Source organism: Nomascus leucogenys, chromosome X (assembly GCF_006542625.1).
Source record: "Nomascus leucogenys isolate Asia chromosome X, Asia_NLE_v1, whole genome shotgun sequence".
NCBI classification, from domain to species: domain Eukaryota; kingdom Metazoa; phylum Chordata; class Mammalia; order Primates; family Hylobatidae; genus Nomascus; species Nomascus leucogenys.
The window spans coordinates 43852884-43876239 of NC_044406.1; the positions used below are offsets into that span (position 1 = coordinate 43852884).

Below are 23356 nucleotides of genomic sequence, written 5' to 3' on the forward strand. Positions count from 1 at the left end.
GTGTCATCCCAGATTGAGGCAAGGAGGCTGGCCTTTCTTTCCTCTCATAGACCAGACCATGGGGATGCCCTCATGAAGTAGGTATAACCTTGGACAAGGCAGTTCCCTGTGACAAGACAATTCCCAGTGGGGACACAGCCATGAGCTGTCAGTAGCTGCCATTCAAGGTACATTGTCCCTGAAGAGGAGGCCTGAGCAGACCACCACAGTATCCAACTACACTTATGGTCAGAAAAGTTTTAGAAACAGTGATACACCCTCATCATCCCCATTCATCAGTTTATAGATGAAAAATGTGCAGGGCTGAGAGAGATTCTTTCTCAACACTTCTGAGGGGATAGTGTCAGCTATGGTGTGTGTGTGTGTGTATGTGTGTGTGTGTCAGAGAGAGAGCGAGGAAAAAGAAGTAGCTGTACTTGGGGTCTCTTGCATATGTCAGTCAAGTCACCAGGGTCCATTTCTGCCGTGTGTGTGTGTGTGTGTGTGTGTCTGTTGTCTGTCTAAGACCCTGATTGTATGCGTGTCAGTGACCAATAGCCCTGAAAGTGTCTCTCCCCCTCATCCCCCTTCCATGAGAAACCTGATTGAGGATGAGCTTCCATCCCTGGAGCAGCCTGTTTGCTAGAAATCTTGAGCCTGGGGGAGGAGGCCACCGGAAACCAAGCCCAGCTGGGGATGGGCCCGGGGACAATGACATAGCAGTTCGTGATGTTCCTACTGCTGCTCCCACTCCCCCTCCCTCCTGTTGCTCCCTCTCCTCCTCAGCTACATTCTTCCCTGCCCCCCATCATTGCCAGCTACACTGGCTTCTCTAGAGCCACCCAGCCCGCACCACCCAATCCACTCCTCCTTGTCGGATGCAGCTGCCCACCTATGGCCATTGTGTTTCTCACAGCACACAACCACACATGGTGAATGTGCTCCTCCTTGAGAAAGGGCCAGAGAGCAGAGAGATGCTTCAGGCCACACAGCCAGACACAGGCACTGACATATACACAGGCACTAAAAAATACACAAAAACAGGCACGCTTCAGAGAAATGTAGTTTCTTTCTTTCTCTCCTTCCTTCCTTCCTTCCTTCCTTCCTTCCTTCCTTCCTTCCTTCCTTCCTTCCTCCCTTCCTCCCTTCCTTCCTTTTTTGCCTAGGTCTTTCTCTGTTGCCCAAGCTGGAGTGCAGTGGTGCAATCACGGCCCACTACAGCCTTGACCTCCTGGGCTCAAGCCATTCTCCTGCCTCAGCCTCCCCAGTACCTGGGACTACAGGCGTGCACCACTATGCCTGGCTAGTTTTTGTTTTTTGGGTTTTTTTGAGATGGAGTCTCACTCTTGTTGCCCAGGCTGGAGTGTAACAGCACCATTTTGGCTCACTGCAACTTCCGCTTCCCAGGTCCAAGTGATTCTCCTGCCTCAGCCTCCCAAGTAGCTGGGAATACAGGCATGCACCACTACACTCGGCTAATTTTGTATTTTTAGTAGAGAAGGGGTTTCACCATGTTGGTCAGGCTGGTCTCGAACTCTTGACCTCAGGTGATCCACCCACCTCGGCCTCTCAAAGTTCTGGGATTATAGACGTGAGCCACAGCCCTTGGCTTTTGCTTTTGTTTTTGTTTTTCAATTTTTTTTGTAAAGATGGGGGTCTCTCTATGTTGTCCAGGGTGGTCTCCAACCCCTGGCCTGAAGCAATCCTTCTACCTGCAGCCTCCCGAAGTGCTGAGATTACAGGCGTAAGCCACCGTACCTGGCCAGATAGGTGTTTTCTAAGGTTCTTTGCCATTTACCAGTCTTCATGCAATTTCAAAGTATGTTCTAAGTTACACAGTACTGCTAATTTTGTGAAGTTTTTAAAAAAAACATTCACAATGGCAATGTGATGAGCAGACTATGTTTTGGGAAATACCTGCTCTCTGCAGTGTAAGGCCACATTTTACAGTTTGCAATGCCCTTTAACATTTTTGCAACTCCATGAGGATTACAACAGACTTTATTCACAAAGCACTCTTGATTTTGTCAAAATATTTCAATAATTATAAGGCACTTTGTGGTTTCTTTAGTAGCATTGAAGGGGCAAAAGGGTCAAGGGCCTGTGTTTTGTCTTCCCTGCTGAGATTTCATCATTGACAGATGTGTCTCTGTTTTTCCTCTCCAGGGCAAAATACTTCAAAGGGAAAAAGATCCATGGAGAAATTGACATTAAAGTAGAACAGGTAAGTTGGGACATTTGGACCTGGGAGTCAGTTGTCCATACTGCAAACTGAGTGGCTATTTTTGTGTGATATAGGTGAATCACCAGTTTTTTTCTCCTTCCCAGGCCGAATTCTCTGATCTCAACCTTGTGGCCCATGCCAATGGTGGATTCTCTGTGGATATGGAAGTTCTTCGGAATGGGGTGAAGGTCGTGCGGTGAGTATAAAAAGGGTACCTTGGTGTTATGAGCGAGGCATAAGAACTCTCCCCCTTAGAGCTGGGGGAAAGTTCCTACCTCCCCACCCATCCTTCTGTGGGCGAGAACTTAGGCATGGAATGTGAGGAGACAACTTTTCATCAGAAAAAGAGCCAGGGACCCCAGCATGCCACAAGCCAGACTTTAAAAAAAAAAAAAATATATATATATATATATATACACATTTCAGACAAGGTCTTGCTCTGTCTCCCAGGCTGGAGTGCACTGGCGCAATCATGGCTCACTGCAGCTACAACCTCTCAGGCTCAAGTGATCCTCCCACCTCAGCCTCCCAAGTAGCTGAGACTACAGGTGCGCACCACCATGCCTGGCTAATTTTTATGTTTTTTGTAGAGATGGGGGTCTCACTATGTTGCCCAGGTTTATCTCAAACTTCTGGGCTCAAACAATCTACCTGCCTTGGCCTCTCAAAGTGCTGGGATTACAGGCATGAGCCACCACACCCAGCCTTCAATTATTAATTAAATAAACATTTGCTAGACATCTGCTGCATGCCAGATGCTGCTCTCAGGACTTCATATTCAATAAATATTTATTGTACACCTACTGTGTGCCAGGAGCTATTCTACATGCTGAAAGGCCAAAAAAAAAGAAAAAGAAAAAGAAAAAGAACCCAAGCCTTTTGAAATTTACATTCTACTGTGAGATACACACAATACACAAATAAGAAAATGTAAAAGTGCTAAGAAAAAATATAGCAGTGGCCGGATGTGGTGGCTCACGCCTATAATCCCAGCACTTTGGGAGGCCAAGGTGGGTGGATCGCTTGAGCCCAGGAGTTCAAGACCAGTCTGGCCAACATGGTGAAACCCCGTCTCTACTAAAAATAAAAAAATTAGCCGGGAGTGGTGGCAGGTGCCTGTAATCCCAGCTACTCAGGAGGCTGAGGCAGGGAAATCGCTTGAACCCGAGAGGCGGAGATTGCAGTGAGCCATGACTGCTCCAGCGCCTGGACAACAGAGCAACACTCCGTCTCAAAAAAAAAAAAAAGAAAAAAGAAAAGAAAAGAAAAAATATATAGCACTAAAGCAGATGTAGCAATTGTTGGATGATGGTGGGGTCTGCAGTTGGGACAGGGTGGCCTGGTTGCAGGAGAGACATTTGAGGAAAGACCTGATGGAGGTGAAGGAGTGATCCATGCAGATGTCTAGGGGGAAGTGCTTTAGGCAGATGGAACATGGTAAAGGTCCTGAGGTTAGAATTTATTCTGGGCAGAACACTGAAGACAGCTTGCAGTCTGAGAGATGGTGACCAGGGAGTTGTCAGAGCTGTGTGGGTAGGCTGCAAGCTGACCTTGCTGAGAAGGGAACAGGTAGGAGAGGCTTAAAGGGGATCACCAGGTGGGCAGAGGGTAGAAAGGGTGCACTAGGCAGAGGGAACAGTTTGCACATGTGTGCAGAGGTGAGAAACCACTTTGCAATTTCTGGGAGCTATGGAGATTTAGAAACTTGGTCTTTGTTTTGAGAGTGATCGGGAGCTTCTGGGGGAACTCTCAACACTCCTACCCCTGCCACACTAGGTCTCTGAAGCCGGATTTTGTGCTGATCCGCCAGCACGCCTTCAGCATGGCACGCAATGGAGACTACCGCAGTTTGGTCATTGGGCTGCAATATGCTGGAATCCCCAGTGTTAACTCCTTGCATTCTGTCTACAACTTCTGTGACAAGCCCTGGGTGGTAAGTAACAGGAAGGGTGCCACTGGCAGAGGGAACAGCTCATGCATGTATGTGGGAGCTTGAAACCACTCTGCAATTTGGGGGAAGTGAGAGTGTTCAGAAACTTACAGATTCCTGGTGAAGGACTCACTGACGCAGCTCTCCTGGTTCTCATAGTTTGCCCAGATGGTTCGACTGCATAAGAAACTGGGGACAGAAGAATTCCCTCTAATTGATCAGACCTTCTACCCCAATCACAAAGAAATGGTGAGTTTGGGGAAAATAGAGTGGGCAGGAGGGAAGAGTCATAACTACTGCAATAATATTAAATATTGGTATATTATCAGCGGTGCGATATCAAGAATGTGGCTGCTGTGTGCACGTGGAGTCATGAAGTTGCTTTGTGATAGAGTCTACCATGAATTTCCTTATGCTTACAAGGAAAACTAAATCATGATCCATTCCAATATTTATCAGATCCTGTTAGTCATGTTATCTATTTTTGCCAGTATTAAAAACTGAGTTCTAATGTGAATTGGCAGAATTAATGTATGAATCAGAATATATTACATATAGAAATCAAGTCATTATTACTAACATTATCAAATATTCCTTCTGATAGAAATTTTACCTATATTCAAATTAGGATTGCCAATAACATTTATCAATAGTAATGTTATAAATTAAATTGTTGGCAAGGCACGGTGGCTCACGTCTGTAATCCCAGCACTTTGAGAGGCTGAGGTGAGCAGATCACGAGGTCAGGAGTTCAAAACCAGCCTGGTCAACGTAATGAGACCCCTGTCTCTACTAAAAATACAAAAATTAGCTGGGCATGGTGGTGCGTGCCTGTAGTCCCAGCTACTTGGGAGGCTGAGGCAGGAGAATCACTTGAACCTGGGAGTTGGAGGTTGCAGTGAGCCGAGATTGCGCCACTGCACTCCAGCTTGGGCAACAGAGTGACACTCGTCTCAGTAAATTAATTAATTAATTAAGTAATAGAAATTGAACTTTTGGTTACTATTATGAAATATAATCACTGGCTGGGCGCTGTGGCTCATGCCTGTAATCTCAACACTTTGGGAGGCCGAAGCGGGCGGATCACCTGAGGTCGGGAGTTTGAGACCAGCCTCATCAACATGGAGAAACCCTGTCACTACTAAAAAAATACAAAATTAGCCCAGCGTGATGGTGCATGCCTATAATCCCAGCTACTTGGGAAGTTGAGGCAGGGGAATTGCTGGAACTCGGGAGGCGGAGGTTGCGGTGAGCCAAGATCGCACCATCACACTCCAGCTTGGGCAACAAGAGCGAAACTCCATCTCAAAAATAAAATATATATATATATATATAAAATCACTAATATTACAAATTATCACTAATATTATAAATTATTTTTACTGTTGTAAATTATGAGTACCTATGTCATGAATTAAATTATAGTTTCTAGTAGAAATTGAATAATCATTACTAATAGCATCAAAGATTATTGCTGTTATTACAAATGATTATTGATATTACAAATTATGCTGTAATATAAATTATAAATACCTGTTTTGACTTATATAAACATAGCACGCAGTGGAGACTACTACAGTTGGGTCATTGGGCTACAATATGCCAGAATAAAATATGCTGAACGTTTAAATAATAGAAATTGAATTATCATTGCTAATATCATCAAATATAACAACTAATATTACAATGCATTACAGTGTTACAAATTAAGTTTATTAGTATAAATGATTAGTACTTATGTTGTAAATTGTTATAATTATTTTTTAAAAATTTAAAGCTAAAGTGGGAGGATCTCTTGAGCCCAGGAGTTTGAGACCAGCCTGGGCAGCATAGTGAGACCCCATTTCTACAAAAAATTTAAAAATCAGCCCGGCGTGGTGGCATGCACCTGTAGTCCCAGTTACTTGGGAGTCTGAGGTGGGAAGATCGCTTGAGCCCTGGAGGTTGAGGCTGCAGTGAGCCATGATAGCACCACTGCACCCCAGCCTGGGCAACAGAGTGAGACCCTGTCTCAAAACATTAAATAAATAAGTAAATAAAATTAAACCATTAGTACAAACAGTGTAAAAATTGTTACAGATATAACTATTACCAGTGTTACAAGTTAAGATTACTAATGTAACCCATGAGTACCTGTGTTTTGAATTATCTTGTAGTTCCTAATAGAAATAATTACTAACATGGTTAACATTCTAACTGCTATTATAAAAAAAATCACTAATATTAAAATTTTGATTACTAATATAAATTATGAGTACCACAGTTATGAATCAAATTTTAGTTACAAATAGAAATTAAATAATTGTTACTAATGCAATCAAATTGTATAAGTAATTTTGTCAATTTTTACCAGTATTACAAATTATGTTTACTCATATAAATGATCATCACCAATTTTATGACTAAAATTACAATTAAATATAAATATTGACCCAACATTATCAACTTGATTAAATAAACATTGCTACTAATATTAGCAATTCTTACCAGTATTACAAATTATGATCATTGATATACGTCAACAGTGTTATAAGTTAAGTTTACTTACAGATAAAGATTGAATCATTAGTTTTTTTTGTTTGTTTGTTTGTTTTGAGGAGGAGTCTCGCTCTGTCGCCAGGCTGGAGTGCAGTGGCACGATCTCGGCTCACTGCAGCCTCCGCCTCCTGGGTTCAAGCAATTCTCCTGCCTCAGCCTCCTGAGTAGCTGGGACTACAGGTGCGTGCCACCACACCCAGCTGCTTTTTGTATTTTTAGTAGAAACCGGGTTTCACCGTGTTGGCCAGCATGGTCTCAATCTGCCTGCCTCGGCCTCCCAAAGTGCTGGGATTACAGGCGTGAACCACCATGCCCGGCTTGAATCATTAGTTTTAAGGAAACCCAATTTGTTTATCATTATTATTAGTCTACATTCTTTGAGAGACAGTGGAGCAGAATGTGATTAAGAACATGGACTCTGTAGCCAGAATTTCTGTATGAGAATCTTACCTCCACAACTTGTTAGTTGCTTAACACAGGAAAAGTTACTTAAACACCCTGTATGTCAGTTTATTCATCTGCAAAATGTAGGTAATAATAGTTCCCGCCTCATATAGTTAGTGTGAGAATGAAATTACTTAGTAAATGTAAGGTGTCTAGAACAATGCATCTGGCATATATTAACTGCTACCTAAGTGTTGACAAATTTCTCCTTCTATTCTTAGTTGGTTGAGTATTTTTGTCGTGAAAGGATGTTGGACATTGTCAAATGCTTTTTCTGTGTTTATTGACATGATTGTGTGAATTTCATCCTTTATTCTGTGAATATGGTATATAGTATATTAATTGATTTTCATGCAAGTTGATATGTTCATAAGTTTGTTTATGTGTCTAGGTGTAGACATTTACATTCCTAGGCTAAATCTCACTTGGCCTTGGTATAAATCCTTTTTGTATGTTGTAGTATTCCGTTTGTGATTATTTTGTTAAGGATTATTGTATCTGTATTCATAAGAGACGTTGCTCTGTAGTTTTCTTATGATGTCTTTTTCTGGTTTTGGTATCAGAATAACACTGGCCTCATAGGATGAGTTGGACAGTGTTCCTTCTTCTATTTTTGGGAAGATTTTGTGAAGATTGGCATTAATTTTTTTTCTTTTTTTGAGACAGGGTCTTGCTGTGTTGCTCAGGCTGGTCTTGAACTCCTGGGCTCAAGCGATCCTCCTGCTTTGGCCTACCAAAATGCTAGGATTACAGGTGTGAGCCACCATGCCTGGTCGGTATTAATTCTTTTTAAATGTTTAGTAGAATTCACCAGTGAAGACATCTGGTCCTGGGTATGTCTTTGTAGGAAATTTTACTTATTCCTAAATCAATCTCTTCACTTGTTATAGGTCTATTCAGATTTTCCATTTCTTACTGAGTCAGTTTTTGTAGTTTGTGTCTTTCCAGGAATTTGTCCATTTCATCTAGGTTTTCTAACTTGTTGGCACGTAATTGTTCACAGTACTCTCTTATACTCTCTTATAATACTTTTTATTTCTGTAAGGTCAGTAGTATGTCCACTCTTTCATTCCTGATTTTAGTAATTAGAATTTTCTGCCCTTTTTTATTCTTAGTCTAAAGGTTTATCAATTTTATTGATCTTTTCAAAGAACCAAATTTTTGTTTTGTTAGTTTCTCTATTTTTAAAATTCTTTATGTCATTTATTTCTACTCTTATTTTATTATGTTTTTCCTTGTGCTTGCTTTGGACTTAGTTTGCTCTTTTCTTTCTAATTTCCTAGAAAAAAATGGAAGATTAGGTTACTGATTTTGATATCTTTCTTCTTTTCAGATATAGGCAGTTACAACCATGAATTCTCCTTTAAGCACCACTTTAACTGCATCCCTTACATTTTGATATGTTGTGTGTTCATTTTCATTCATCTCAAAGTATCTTCTAATTTCCCTTGTGATTTCTTCTTTGACCTATTGGTTATTTAGGAGTGTGTTACTTTCCACATATTTGTAAATTTTTCAAATTTTCTTCTGTTTTTGATGTCTAATTTCATTCCATTGTGGTCAGAGAACATATTTTGTATAATTTCAGTCCTTTTCATTTTACTGAGATTTGTTTTCTGGCTTAACATATGGTCTGTCCTGAAGAATGTTCCATATGCACTGAAGAAGAATGTGTATTCTGCCATTGTAGGGTGAAGTGTTCTATAGATGTCTATGAGGTCTAATTGGTTTATAGCATTTTTCAAATCTTCCTTATTGGCCATGCATAGTAGCTCACACCTGTAATTCCAGCACCTTGGGAGTCTGAGTCGGGTGGATTGCTTGAGTGCAGGAGTTCAAGACCATCTTGGGCTACATGGCAAAACCCCAACTCTACAAAAAATACACACGCACACACAAAAAGCCACATGGTGGCACATGCCTATAGTCCCAGCTACTCAGGAGGCTGAAGTGTGAGGATCACTTGAGCCCAGAAAGTGGAGGTTGCAGTGAGCTGAGATTGCACCACTGCACTCCAGTCTGAGTGAGACCACGTCTCCAAAAAAAAAAAAAAAAAAAAAAACTTCCTTTTTGGTTCCCTGTCTAGTTGTTTTATCCATTTCTTTAAATGAGATATTGAAGTCTTCAGCTATAATTGTTGAATTGTCTATTTCTGTCTCCAATTCTGCCTGTTTTTATTACATATATTTTATGCTGTGTTGTTAGGTACACATATGCTTATTATTGTTAAATCTTCTTGAAGGATTGACCATTTATGCTTATAAAATATTTTTCTTTATCTCAAGTAACAATTGCTGTTTTAAATTCTATTTTACCTCATATTAGTATAGCTATTCCAGCTCTCTTTTGGCTATTGTTTGCATGGTAAATCTTTTTCCATCCATTTACTTTCAACTTATTTGGGTCTTTGAATCTAAAATGTGCCTCTTATAGATAGCATATAATTAAGTCATGCTTTTCATCCACTGTGCCTATGCCTATTAACCCTTTACCATTTGCGCTGAGAATAGTCTGTGATGGCACTTGTGGCTGCAGTGTTTACCCTGAGATAGCTTTGCCACAAACTATCTCATTTTTATTATTATTTTCACATCACTCTAGTATATCGACTTTGGAAACAAAAGACATCATTCTATTTATAGCATTCTGTTTTTAGGAGTGGTATTTCCATTTACAAAATATAGTAATTCTCAATCACTGAAAATGTCAAATCCTAGAAAATGTAGCATCTCTACAAATGGTGTTAACATCGTTCTTGAACAGTCATTGGCTGAAGATTCATTTGATGAATCCGATTTTTCCAAAATAGATGATTCTGATGATTCAGATGATTCTGATGTTAGTTCAGCTTAGAAATAACTCCAAGAAGAGTTTTTATATTTTGTTTTGACATTGAAAATCAGTTAGCTTTGCTTCAGCCTCAAAGAGCATGTTTATGTAAAACCTAGTGAGCACAGGCAGCAAGCTGCACGTTTGTTTTTCCCTAAACAGGAAAAGGGTTAATTGCAGTGTTTAATTAACTTATGTTATTGTAATTCCTGATAAAGTAGAGTTTATGTTTGCAATTTTGCTATTTGTTTTCTATATCTTATTTTTTGTTCCTGTATTCCTCTAGTAATGCCTTCTTTTAAGTTAAACAGATATTTTCTAGTGTACCATTTTTTAATTTTTCTGTTGTTTCTTCCCTATGTCTTTTATTTTATTCATTTTTTTAATTTAAAAAATTTTTATATATTTTTTTGAGACAGGGTCTTGCTCTGTCACCCAGGCCACAGTGCCATGGTAGGAACATAGCTCATTGCAGCCTCAACCTCCTGGGCTCAAGCTACCCTCCTGCCTCAGCCTCCTGAATAGCTGGGACCACAAGCATATGCCATCATGCTCAGCTAATTTTTCGGGTTTTATTTTTTATATTTATTTATTTATTTATTTATTTATTTATTTATTTATTTTGAGACAGTCTCACTCTGTCACCCAGGCTGGAGTGCAGTGGCATGATCTCGGCTCACTGCAACCTCCATCTCCTGGGTTCAAGCAATTCTCCTGCCTCAGCCTTCTGAATAGCTGGGACTACAGGCACCCGCCACCACACCCAGCTAATTTTTTTGTATTTTTAGTAGAGGCGGGGTTTCACCATGTTGGTCAGGCTGGTCTCGAACTCCTGACCTTGTGATCTGCCCGCCTTGGCTTCCCAAAGTACTGGGATTACAGGCGTGTGCCACCGCACCTGGCCAATTTTTAATTTTTTTGTAGAGACAGGATCTTGCCATGTTGCCCATGCTGGTCTCAAACTCCTGAGCTCAAGTTACCCACCCACCGTGGCCTCCCAAAGTGTTGTGATTACAGGCATGAGCCACTGCACTTAGCCTGTTTTTTTTTTTTCTTAGTCGTTTCCTTGGGTATTACAATTAACATCATTATTTATATTACCCCAATTAGAATTAATACCAAATTAAGCTCAGTAATACAAAGAAATTGCCTCTATATAACTTTATTCCTTCATCCCTCCTTTGTGCTATTATTGTCAAACAAATTACATCTTTACACATTGTGTGCCCATGAACATAGTTATAGTTATTGCTTTATGCAGTTGTCTTTTAAATCAGATAGGAGGAAAAAAGTGTTACACGCAAAAAAATGCATTTATACTATCTTTTATATTTACCTATGTAGTTAACTTTACAGGTGCTATTTATTTCTTTATGTAGATTTACATTACTAGCTAGTATCATTTTATCTCACCCTGAAGGACTCCCTTTAGCATTTCTTGTAGAAGTGTGTTAGTGATGAATTATCTCAGTTTTTGTTTATCTGTGGATGTCTTAATTTCTCCTTCATTTTTGAAAGATAATTTTGCTGGATGTAGAATTCTTGTTTGGCAGTCTTTTTCTTTCAGTACTTTGAGTATGTTGTCCTACTGCCTTCTGACTTCAAGATTTCTAATGAGAAATTAGCTGCTAATCCTATTGAGGATTCCTTGTATATGATGAGTTACTTCTCTCTTACTTTCAAGATTCTCTCTGTCTTTAGCTTTTATAAGTTTATGATGTGTCTGGGTGGCTATCTCTTTGAATTTATCTTAGTTGGAGTTCAGTGCACTTCTTGAATGCATAGATTAATGCTTTAAATCAAATTGGGGGGATTTTTAGCCATTATTCCTTCAAATAGTCTTTCTTGCACTTTTTTTTCTCTCTTTTCTCTCTCCTTTTGGGACTTCCATTGTGTGGGTGTTTATATGCTTCATGGTGTTCCACAGACCTCTAGGACTGTGTTCATTTTGTTTACTTTTCTTCTTTCTGTTACTCAGATTGGATCATCTCACCTAACCTGTCTTCAAATTCACTGATTCTTTACTCTGCCAGCTCAAAGCTACTGTTGATCCCCTCTAGTGAATTTTTCATTTCAGTTATTATGCTTTTTATCTCCAGAATTTTTTTTTTTTTTTTTTTGAGATGGAGTTTCACTCCTGTCACCCAGGCTAGAGTGCAATGGCACGATCTCGGCTCACTGCAACCTCCACCTCCCAGGTTCAAGCAATTCTCGTGCCTCAGCCTCCTGAGTAGCTGGGATTGCAGGCACACGCCACCACGTCTAGATAATTTTTGTATTTTTAGTAGAGAGGGGGTTTCACTATATTGGCCAGGCTGGTCTCGAACTCCTGACCTCAGGTGATCCACCTGCCTCGGTCTGCCAAAGTGCTGGGATTACAGGCGTGAGCCACCATGCCCGGCCCAGAATTTCTTTTTTATGTAATTTCTCTTTATTGATACTCACTACTTATTAGGTTATCATTTTATCCCTTCCTTTAGTTCTTTAAACATAGTTTCCTTTAGTTCTTTGAAAATATTAAAAATCACTGATTTACAGTTTTTGCCTATTAAGTCTAACATCTGGGTTTCCTCAGGGATAGTGTTTGACTGCTTTTTTCCCTGTGTTTGGGCCACACTTAATTTTGTCTCTCATACATTTTTGTTGAAAACTGTACATTTAAATAATATAATGTGGCAACTCTGGGAATCAGATTCTCTCCCCTCCTCAGGATTTGTTTTTATTGCTTTGTTTTGTTTTGTTTTTAGTGACTTTCCTGAACTAATTCTGTAAAGCCTGTGTTCTTTGTCATGTGTGGCTACCCAAGTCTCTGCTCCATTAGCTTAGTGGTCAGCTAATGATTGGACAGATATTTCTTTAAATCACCTGAAACCAGTAAGTCTTCCAGACTTTGCTGATGGGCTCTATGTGCATGTCGGGGTGTGCCTTTAATGCAAAGGCAGGCTGTTTACAGCTTTGCCTTATCCTTCATTTCCTGCTTGTGCAGAGTTTTGAGGTCAGCCAGAGATCCTAGGCATACATACAATCTTATGCATATTTGTGGTTTTCTAGATTCCCAGGCATATGTCAGAGCTTTTTAAAGCCTAATAATGGACTGATAATGGATATATAATTACCTAGATTTTCCTTTTAAGTTTTCTTGATAAGCTTGCTGTTTTTTCCTAAATGTTATCACTGCTGTGTTAAACAGTTGCTAATTGTTTCTGAAAAGCACCCCCAGAGAAAGCTGTTTATACCAGATGAGCCCCATGAGTGGAGTATTCAGGATAATGCCAGACAGATCAAATAAAAACAGTTCTCTGGAAATGAGGTTTTGGAGGAACTCCAACCCTGTTCTGCCTCCTCCAATAGTTGCTAGTCTGCTGGTTTTCACTGGAATTGCAGGGCTGTTGGTTTTTAAGGCTCTTGTGGAGGTGAGGAGAAGGGGATGCGTACAGGAGAAGTTCAAATGCCACAGTTTCCTGTTGTTACCAAGATTCAGCCATTTTCTTGAAAAAACGTTTTCTGAATTGTAAACCTTGGTCAATTTCCAGAGTTCTGATAAGTTTGTTTTGACAATTTTTCCCAGTGTTCTCATTGCTTTTGAGCAATTTTAAGGAGGAGAGGATAGGCTCTTACGTTTCTGCTGACATCACCTCCAGGCATATCTTGTTCTTTCCCAGCCCCAGCCCAAAGATAATAGTATTTCAAAGCCAAGATCTGGGAACTAAATTTACTCATTGCTACTGGAATGTTCCTGCTTCAAGGCCCTCTCATTGTACACAGCTAGGACATTTCATTTCTTTATGTATATATATATATATAATTTCATATATGTGTATATATAAAATTGTTGTATGTGTGTGAGTAGAAGAATCAAACTGTTTTTTCTTCTGCTCTCACAATACAATGTGTGGAGGTTTTTACACACACACACACCAAGCAAGCAATTAATTCTGCAGCAAATTAATATACCAGCTGGATGTCCTGCAATTCAATTCTGACACTATCTACCTGGAGGATAGCATCAGATCACACAGGTTAAGGATGTAGTCCCACAAGACTAAGCCCTGCTTCTAATGCTGATGGCAAGCCCCGGGTTATTTTACCTGTGCTTCTGACCAATTAGCTATAAATCGGGGTCCACAACCCCTTCCTCAGGTTCAATTAGTTTGCTAGTGTGGCTCATGGAACTCAGGGAAACACTTATTTACATGTAAAGAGTATTACATTACAAAGGATACAGATGAAGAGATGCAGAGGACGAAGCATGTGGGAAAGAGCACAGAGCTTCCATTCCCCACCCCCAGGTAGCCACCCTCCAGGAACCCCACATGTTCGGCTATCCAGAAGCTCTCCAACTCCATCCTCTTCAGCCCTTCATGGAGACTTCATTGCATAGGCAGGATTTACAACTGTATAGAAATGTGACGGGACGGCCGAGCGCGGTGGCTCACGCCTATAATCCCAGCACTTTGGGAGGCTGAGGCAGGTGGATCACCTGAGGTCGGGAGTTCTGGACCAGCCTGACCAACACGGAGAAATCCCGTATCTACTAAAAATACAAAATTAGCCAGGGGCAGTGGCGCATGCCTGTAATTCCAGCTACTCGAGCGGCTGAGGCAGGAGAATTGCTTGAACCAAGGAGGCGGAGGTTGCGGTGAGCTGAGATCACACCATTGCACTCCAGCCTGGGCAACAAGGGCGAAACTCTGTCTCAAAAAAAAAAAAAAAAGAAAAGAAAAAAGAAAAGAAAGAAAGAAAAGAAAGAAATGTGATGGGACAAAAAGGGTATGATCTTGTACTAACAGACTGAGTGGGGAAACCCAGCAAGGCCTGTCTGTTCAGAGCCTTAGACTCTCTCTGCAACATCCCTTCCTTCTGGGTATTGGGCAGGACCCCCTCTGAAAGGGAGGTCTTTTTTTTTTTTCTTTTTGAAACAGAGTCTCACTTTGTCACCCAGCTGGAGTGTGGTGGTGTGTTCTCGGCTCACTGCAGCCTCTGCCCCCTGGGTTCAAGCAATTCTCTTGCCTCAGCCTCCCAAGTAGCTGGGACTACAGGTGTGTGCCACCACACCCGGCTAATGTTTTTTGTATTTTTAGTAGAGACGGAGTTTCACCATGTTAGCCAGGCTGGTCTTGAACTCCTGGCGTCAGGTGATCCACTTGCCTCGGCCTCCCAAAGTTCTGGGATTACAGACGTGAGCCACCGCACCTAGCCTTCTTTTTTTTTCTTTCTTTTTTTTTTTTTTTTTTTGAGATAGAGTCTGTGACTCTGTCACCCAGGCTGGAGAGCAGTGGCACAATCTTGGCTCACTGCAACCTCCGCCTCCTGGGCTCAAGCAACCTTCCCACCTCAGCCTCCTGAGTAGCTGGGGCCACAGGTGCATGCCACCATGCCTAGCTAATTCTTGTGTATTTTTTATAAGACATTGGGTTTCACCATGTTGCTCAGGCTACTCTCAAACTCCTGAGCTTGAGCGATCTGCCTGCCTTGGCCTCTCAAAGTGCTGGGATTACAGGTGTGAGCCACCACGCCTGGTAATGCTGATTTAATTTTATATTTTTAAATGTAAGACGTTAGCATGGTTCTAAAAGTCAAAATATAAAAAAGGCATCCACAGATAAAATAGAAAACCCTAGATGAAAATAAATAATTTCCTGGGGAAACACAGTTTACCAAAATCGACCCCATTAGAGGTTAACAAACCAATTTCCATAAAAGAAATGGAGAAAGTTTTTAAGGAACTGCCCCATAAAAAAGCATCAGGCCCAGATGATTTCACAGGGGAATTCCACTGAAATGCTAGAGACCAGTTAATCCCAATGGCCACATAAATTGTTCCACAGAATGGAAAATGAAGACAAACTTCCGTATTACCTTTCTAAAGCAATTATAACATTAATAGCACAAAGAAAAGCATAGACCTGGTGCAGTGGCTCACGGCTATAATCACAGCATGTTGGGAGGCCAAGACAGGTGGATCACTTGAGATCAGGAGTTCGAGACCAGCCTGACCAACATGGTGAAACCCCATCTCTACTAAAAATATAAAAATTAGCTGGGCGTGGTGGTGGTGCGCCTGTAGTCCCAGCTACTCCGGAGGCTGAGGCAGGAGAATAACTTGAACCCAGGAGGCAGAGGTTGAGTGAGCTGATATCGTGCCACTGCACTCCAGCCTGGGTGATAGAGCAAGACTTTGTCTCAAAAAAAAGCATAGACCATTTTTACTATAAATATCAATGCAAAAATCCTAAATAAAATATTAGCAAACAAATTCAAAACCACATTAAGGGTGAGCACGGTGGCTTACATCATAATCCCAACACTTTGGGAGGCCAAGGCAGGAGGATCACTTGAGCCCAGGAGTTCAAGACCAGCCTGGTCAACATGGTGAAACCCCATCTCTACCAAAAAAAACACAAAAAACAAAAACAAACAAAAACAAAACAAAAAAACACAAAATTAGCCAGACATGGTGGTGCGCCCTTGTAGTCCCAGCTACTCGGGAGGCTGAGGCAGGAGGATCACTTAAGTCCAGGAGTTTGAGGCTGCAGTGAGCTATGATCCCACCACTGCACTCCAGCCTGGGTGACAGGGTGAGACCTTGTCTCAAAAAATAAAAATAAAAAAGAACGCAGTAACAGCAGCATATGAAATCAGCATGCAGAAATCAGTAGTTTTTATATACACAAATAACCAGATAGAAGATATAATAGAAGACAAAACATATACAATGACAACCAAAAAAAACCATAAGCTATTTTGGGATAAGATCAACAAAGGGATGTGCAAAGTGATATGAGGAAAAGTTTAAAACACTCCTGAAAGGCACAAAGGTAGACTTAGGCAGATGGAAAGACATTTCTTGTTCTCAGATAGAATGAATTAACATCATGAAAATGGCAGTTCACCTTCTCAGGTCCTTATTTAATTTATATATTTAATGTGATTCCCAAAAATATACCTACAAACTTATATCTAGAGCTAGATGAGTTGATAGTAAAGTTCATATGGAAAAGCAAACATGCAAGAAAAACTAGGAAAACCCTGAAAAAGAAAAGTGATAATAAGGACTCATACTCCCAGCCCACAGGGAGTCTGATGCCTCTGCCACCAGACATTTTACGGATATTTCATTCATTTATTTATTTATTTATTTATTTATTTATTTAAGACAAAATCTTGCTGTGTTGCCCAGGCCGGAGTGCAGTGGCATGATTGTAGCTCACTGCAGCCCCAACCTCCTGGGTTCCAGCAATCCTTCCACCTCAGCCTCTTGAGTAGCTATAATTACAGGTGCATGTATAGCTAATTTTTTTATTGCTTATTTTGTAGAGGCACGGTCTTGCTATGTTGCCTAGGTTGGTCTCAAACTCCCGGCCTCAAGCAATCCTCCTGCCTTGGCCTCCCAAAACTCTGGGATTACAGGCGTGAGCCGCCATGTCCAGCCTGAAGCTTTTATAATTTAAATAGTATGATGCTGACCCGTGAATAGACAGGCTGACAGATTAAAGGAAGAAAAACAAAAGTCCAGTTATAGATCCATGTACTTATGGAACTTAGGTGTATGATCAAAGTAGTGACTCAAGTCACTAGAGCAAAGAGGGACTTTTTAGTAAAGTTTCGTTTTTGTCATCTAAATTCATTCTTCTGAAATTCCTTTTTGTATACAGTGTGAAGGAGGTAGGGATTGAGTTTATCTTTTTCCTTATAGGTAAGCTTTTGTCCCCCACTGAGCTTGCATGTCACCTCTGTCATATATATACTAACTTTTTTTTTTTTTTGAGACAGGGTCTCTGTTGCCCAGGCTGGAGTGCAGTGGCGCGATCTTGGCTCACTGCAGCCTCCGCCTCCTGGGTTCAAGCAATTCTCCCACCTCAGCCTCCCGAGTAGCTGGGATTACAGGGGCATCCCACCACACCCAGCTAATTTTTGCATTTGTAGTAGAGACGGGTTTTCACCATGTTGGCCAGGCTGGTCTCGAACTCCTGACTTAAGGTGATCCACCCGCCTCGGCCTCCCAAAGTGCTGGGATTACAGGCATGAGCCACCGCGCCCGGCCTATACTAACATTTCATATCTTTGTCCTGCAGGTTCAGAACTCTATTCTGTTCCATTGGCCACTTTCTGTAAACCTGTACCAAAGCCATACTACCTTAACAGCAACTTTTCTCATTAATTCCTAGTGCCTGGTAGGGCAGCAGCACCTCCTGGCTGTTTTGTAACTATGTAGTTCTGACAAGAGTAGAACATCGTAGAACTATGTTCTACTCTTGTCAGGGACAGAGAGAACAGGACTTCAGAGGCCAGGAAGAAGACAGAGTCAAGGGTGGGTGACAGAGGGCGGGTGGCAGAGGCATTAGACCATTAGACTCCCTGCAGGCCAGCTTGCCACCGGGTTTTCCCCTTTTGTTCCCAGCTCCCTGTGTAGCATGGAGGGAATTTGTAGAAGCAGTACTTGGAAGCCTTGGTGGGAAGGTTGCCCAGCCTCCGTCATGTGGTGGGAGACACATGCTGGGGACTCTGGGACCAATGCCCTATCTATTCCCATGCAGGTCAGAGGCTGCCAGGAGCCCTCTGAAGGCTACTCAGCTCAACTATGTCTAAATAGTCACCACTGGGGTGGGGGAGACATGAGAAGACCTGTTAAGCAGTTTAACTTCCCTTCACCCCACCTTCCCTCTCCTGGTCACGTCTACCTGGACACACAGACCTGGGGAAGGGCCACTCTCCCAGTGGGGAATGGCCCTCCCTTGCCACCGCCACTCAGGTGATATATGGTGCAGCAAGTATTTATGGAGGGCATACGATGTGACAGGTGGTGTCCAACCCCAAGGCCTTCTCTGGGCCCAGGATTCACAGTCTCTGTGGAGTAAAGAAAAAAAAGGGGGCTCTGAGGTGTGAATGACCAGGGTCAAGGATATGGGAGTTGTGTGAAGGAGAGAAGGCAGAAGTGAACAAAGAATTGAAGGAGGGTGCAGGAGGGATATGTCACTGGGGTGGGGAGTTTCTTTTGGGGGCCAATTTTATTGAGATATTGCAAGTTCAGCAAAGGGGACATATCCTAAGTGTACAGCCCTTTGAGTGTTCACAAAGTGAACATACTTTTGTCACCTGCATCCAGATCAAGAAACAGAATGTGACCAGAACTCCACACAGTTAGAAGTTGGTGGGTGTTGGTGGGGCAGAGTGGCTCATGCCTGTAACTCCAGCCCTTTGGGAGGCCAAGGCAGGAGGATCACTTGAGCCCAGGAGTTCGAGACCAGTCTGGGCAGCATGGTGAAACCCCGTCTCTACTAAAAATAGAAAAATTAGCCAGGCGTTGCAGCACGTGCCTGGAGTCCCAGCTACTTGAGAGGCTAGGCTGGGAGGATCACTTGAGCCAGGGAGGTCAAGGCTGCAGTGAACCATGATCACACTACTGCACTCAGCCTGGGCAACAGAGGGAGACCCTGTCTCAAAAAAAAAAAAGTTGGTGGTCTTCAAGGGGCTTGGGGCAGGAGTTTGGGGAGGTTGATGGGCTTAAGGAGGTTTATAATTTTGAGGAAGGTGGAGAGTCACCAGCTCACCATGGCTGAGTGGAAGTATGGGTCCAAGGCAAGAAGCTGTCACATGTGAAGATTCAATAGCAAACCTCGGGTGACCAGGGAAGGCACCCAAGTTTGTGGCTTCATGTTCTTCTTGCCAGTGCTTAGAGAAGCACATGTCCCCACAGAGATTGTGCAAGGTTGGGGTTCAGGTATGCAGCTCTGCCCAGGGAGGGGGAGACAGGGAAGCCCCTGGAGGTGGCTGAGTCACTGCACTGCTTCACATGCTTCTCATAGCTTCTGCTCCTACAAGAGTAGGGCAGTGCGGGCCAGGGAACAATAAAAGAGAATCACAAACAGAAAGGGAACCACGAGGAGTGGGAACAGGAGCTGGAGCAGGGCTTGATAGTAGGGAACATGCAGGCAGAGACCGATGGCCCACGCCTGTAATCCCAGCACTTTGGGAGGCTGAGCTGGGAGGATCGCTTGAGCCTAGGAGTTCCAGACCAGCCTGGGCAACATGGCAAAACCCCGTCTCTACAAAAAATTAGCTGGGCATGGTGGCATGTGCCTGTAGTCCCAGCTACTTAGCTGGCTGAGGTGGGAGGATCGCTTGAGCCCAGGAGGTTGAGGTTGCAATGAACCATGATTGCACCACTGCACTCCAGCCGGGGCAACAGAGTGAGACTCTGTCTTTAAAATAAAATAAAATAAAATAAAACATTTTACAAAAGAGTAGGGAATATGTAGAAGGAGCAAGGGATAGGAAGTAGGCAACAGGGACAAGGAGCAGGGAATAGGAAGAAGAAGTAGGGGAGCAAGAGGCAGGAAGAACAGGGGCAAGCCAAAACACAAAGGGGACGCCTGTGGCTGCGGGAGTCCCTGAGGGACTCACTCAAGGCCCCATCGCATCCTTTCCTGTAAAAAGTTAGGAAGCCCTTTCTGGGCTCCTCCCTGAGCGCCTTCCAAGGATGCACCCCCTATCTCGCAGAGTGCAGACTTCTATCCCTCAAAGGGCCTGGAGGGACAGAGGCCATGCCCCAAGGACCAGTGTAGCATGACCATATGCCCCTTGGCTAGGACATGCTATGATCCCCAAGTCTCAAAGACTCAGAACACTACTACGGACTGGGGACAGAATTTGCTGTGATGGGCTGAAGTTGGGAACATAGTATTGTGGGACAGGGGTTCTTCGTGGGGAGAATGCCCCAGGGATGGGGACTTTTTGTTCCAGGGTGGTGCAGAGGGAGACCTGAGGGTGAGGAGTCCACACAGGGTGGGGACGGGTTGGCTGGCCTGCCGTTAGGAATCCCTAAAGGGGAACCTCTCCTCATGGTGTCGCCACAGTTGTTGTGGGTGGGCGTGTAGAAGGATCTAACCACATTGCTCTTTATTTTCAGGTGCTTCTATGAGCCACAGGTTCAGGACTCCACTAGGAAACTGGATTGTCTGTGAGGGGGAAAAGAGAGAGGGACACTGGGACTGAGGAGCATTTATGGCATAAAGAGCTGGGATCTTAGTATCACATCAGTAGCTTTTGGGTCTCAGAGACCTACCCCATTCCTTCAGGCAGAGCAGGGTCAGGAGCTTGTATTTTGGTGAGGAGACTGGTGTGGGGGAGAAATGGACATTAAATTATTGGTACTAATCATACACGTTATTTCCGATATTGTATATTATCGTGCCTAATATCAAACATTGTTTGCAATATTATAAATAATCACTACTAAAGTTATAAGTTAAGTTATAGTTATCATAACTACTCCTAGTAACTAATGCTTGTAAGTGCTATATGCCTAGCACTGTTCCAAGTACTTCACATATACAACCTCATTTAATATGGACGTTGTCTCTATGAGTTAGGCCTTCTTTTTATCCCTGTCTTACAGATGCAGGAACTGAGGCTCAGAGAGGTAATATGATTTATTCAAGGACACAGAGCTAAGACAGGGCAGGGGCAGGACTTGAATGCAGATGATCTGGCTCCAAGGTTCCTGCTTTTTTTTTTTTTTTCCCCTTTTGAGACAGAGTCTCGCTCTGTCGCCCAGGCTGGAGTACAGTGGCTTGATCTCAGCTCACTGCAAGCTCTGCCTCCCAGGTTCATGCCATTCTCCTGCCTCAGCCTCTCGAGTAGCTGGGACTACAGGCGCCCACCACCATACTCGGCTAATTTTTTTTTTTTTTTGGTATTTTTAATAGAGACAGGGTTTCACCTTGTTAGCCAGGACGGTCTCGATCTCCTGACCTCGTGATCTGCCCACCTTGGCCTCCCAAATTGCTGGGATTACAGGCGTGAGCCACCGTGCCCGGCCTTTTTTTTTTTTTTTTTTTTTTGAGACAGACTCTTGCTCTATCGCCCAGGCTGGGGTGCAGTGGCATGATCTCAGCTCCCTGCAACTTCTGCCTCCTGGGTTCAAGCGATTCTTGTGCCTCAGGCTCCCAAGTAACTGGGACCACAGGCATGCGCCACCACAGCTGGCTAATTTTTGTATATTTAGTAGAGATGGAAACCATGTTGGCCAGGCTCGTCTTGAACTCCTGACCTCGTGATCCGCCCGCCTTGGCCTCCCAAAGTGCTAGTATTACAGGCATCAGCCACCATGACTGGCCCATTTCCTGTGTTTTGACGCCCCCAAAAATATCCAAGGGGCAAAGACACCCCGTAAACATCCTCCAACCCAACCACAGACCTCTGAAGGATTCTAGGCCAGCACTGTGACGCCCATGTTTAAACATGGCGAGAAGGACTGAGGCTCAGGCGAGAGAAGGACTGGCCCCCCAGGCTCCCCACTGAGCTGGGTCCCATGCTGAATACCACACATGGCTGGGACCCCTACGAGCTTCCTCTCAGCTGTCACAGAGTCTCTCCCAAACAGAGATTCACCCACAGACACCCCGAATGCTGGGGATGGAGGATGCTCACTTGACCTATTTTAACGGATGTTCTACAAGAGCAATGGGGGATGTAATGAGCCCAGGGTTACGGATCCTGCCAGGAGCTCATGCCAGGTCTCTGGGGGAGGTAGCCTCGTCTGCTGTTCTGGACTCTGTGTCCCCTGAGGCACCGGTCCTCCCTGTCCATTCTGCATTGCATTTGGAGAAGGGCTGACCTGCAGGGTAGACAGGTCGGCAGGAGAACGACCTCCACACTGGGTTCCATCCTTCCCCTGCTACTTCACCTTCCCCCTAGGGCTTGGAAGAGCTGAGGACTTAGGAAATGGGCCCTGAGGCCAGGGAGCAGCTTAAGAGTGCAGGTAGCTGACACTAAGTTTTGGTGAATTGCCAGGAGCAGTCAGACTCTTGCAGGCAGCTGAGGAAACATTGACAAGGTCACCAGGGATGAACCAGGGCCCGGGCCCTTGCCTTACAGTTGTGCCCATCAGCAAAGGCTGCGGTTAGCCCCCTTCGTTGGACAAGATTCAGACCCTCCAAGGGCATAACCAAGGTGTAGATATTGATGTAGAAATTGTTGCTGCGTGCGCATTCCCTGCTCAAGTGGCTGAGTACTGTGTGTTCAAAATCTGCCCATTCCCATCCAGGACATAATTTGGGCCGTGGGGTAACCTCCCAGGAGTGTAAAAGGCTCTGGGACAGGACCACAGAAGATCCAGGGGGCTGTGCTTGGTGACCTAGAATGCCCTGGAGGAGACCTGGGTTCTTATTGGTAAGAGCAGTGGGTACTCTGATGAGAGGGAATTTGGGGGTCCTTTTCTTTACCAAAGGAGATATATTGGGGCCCTTTTCAAGTAGGTTCATGTCAGGAGGACACAGGTGCTCCATTGAATGTTTGCACCAATCTGAAATTCTAGTTTCCAAGGGCCTCACTTGAGTCAAGACCTTTGGAGTATGAGGGGCAGGAGCCAGGGACTGGACCCCGCTGTGGGAGCAGGAAGGCCTCAGAGG

At 43.4% G+C, this 23356-nt stretch overlaps 1 protein-coding gene across 5 annotated transcripts in view; it reads left to right on the plus strand.

Annotated features, from left to right (window-relative positions):
- The window catches only part of SYN1 (synapsin I), a 49641-nt gene that overhangs the window by 10561 nt on the left and 15724 nt on the right, over window positions 1-23356 (plus strand). For all 5 annotated transcript variants that reach the window (XM_030807532.1, XM_030807533.1, XM_030807535.1 and 2 more), the window contains 4 exons: window positions 2146-2203; window positions 2308-2399; window positions 3980-4136; window positions 4293-4382. In XM_030807532.1, coding sequence (XP_030663392.1) covers window positions 2146-2203; window positions 2308-2399; window positions 3980-4136; window positions 4293-4382 — 397 coding nt within the window. The remainder of the gene's footprint in view (window positions 1-2145; window positions 2204-2307; window positions 2400-3979; window positions 4137-4292; window positions 4383-23356) is intronic.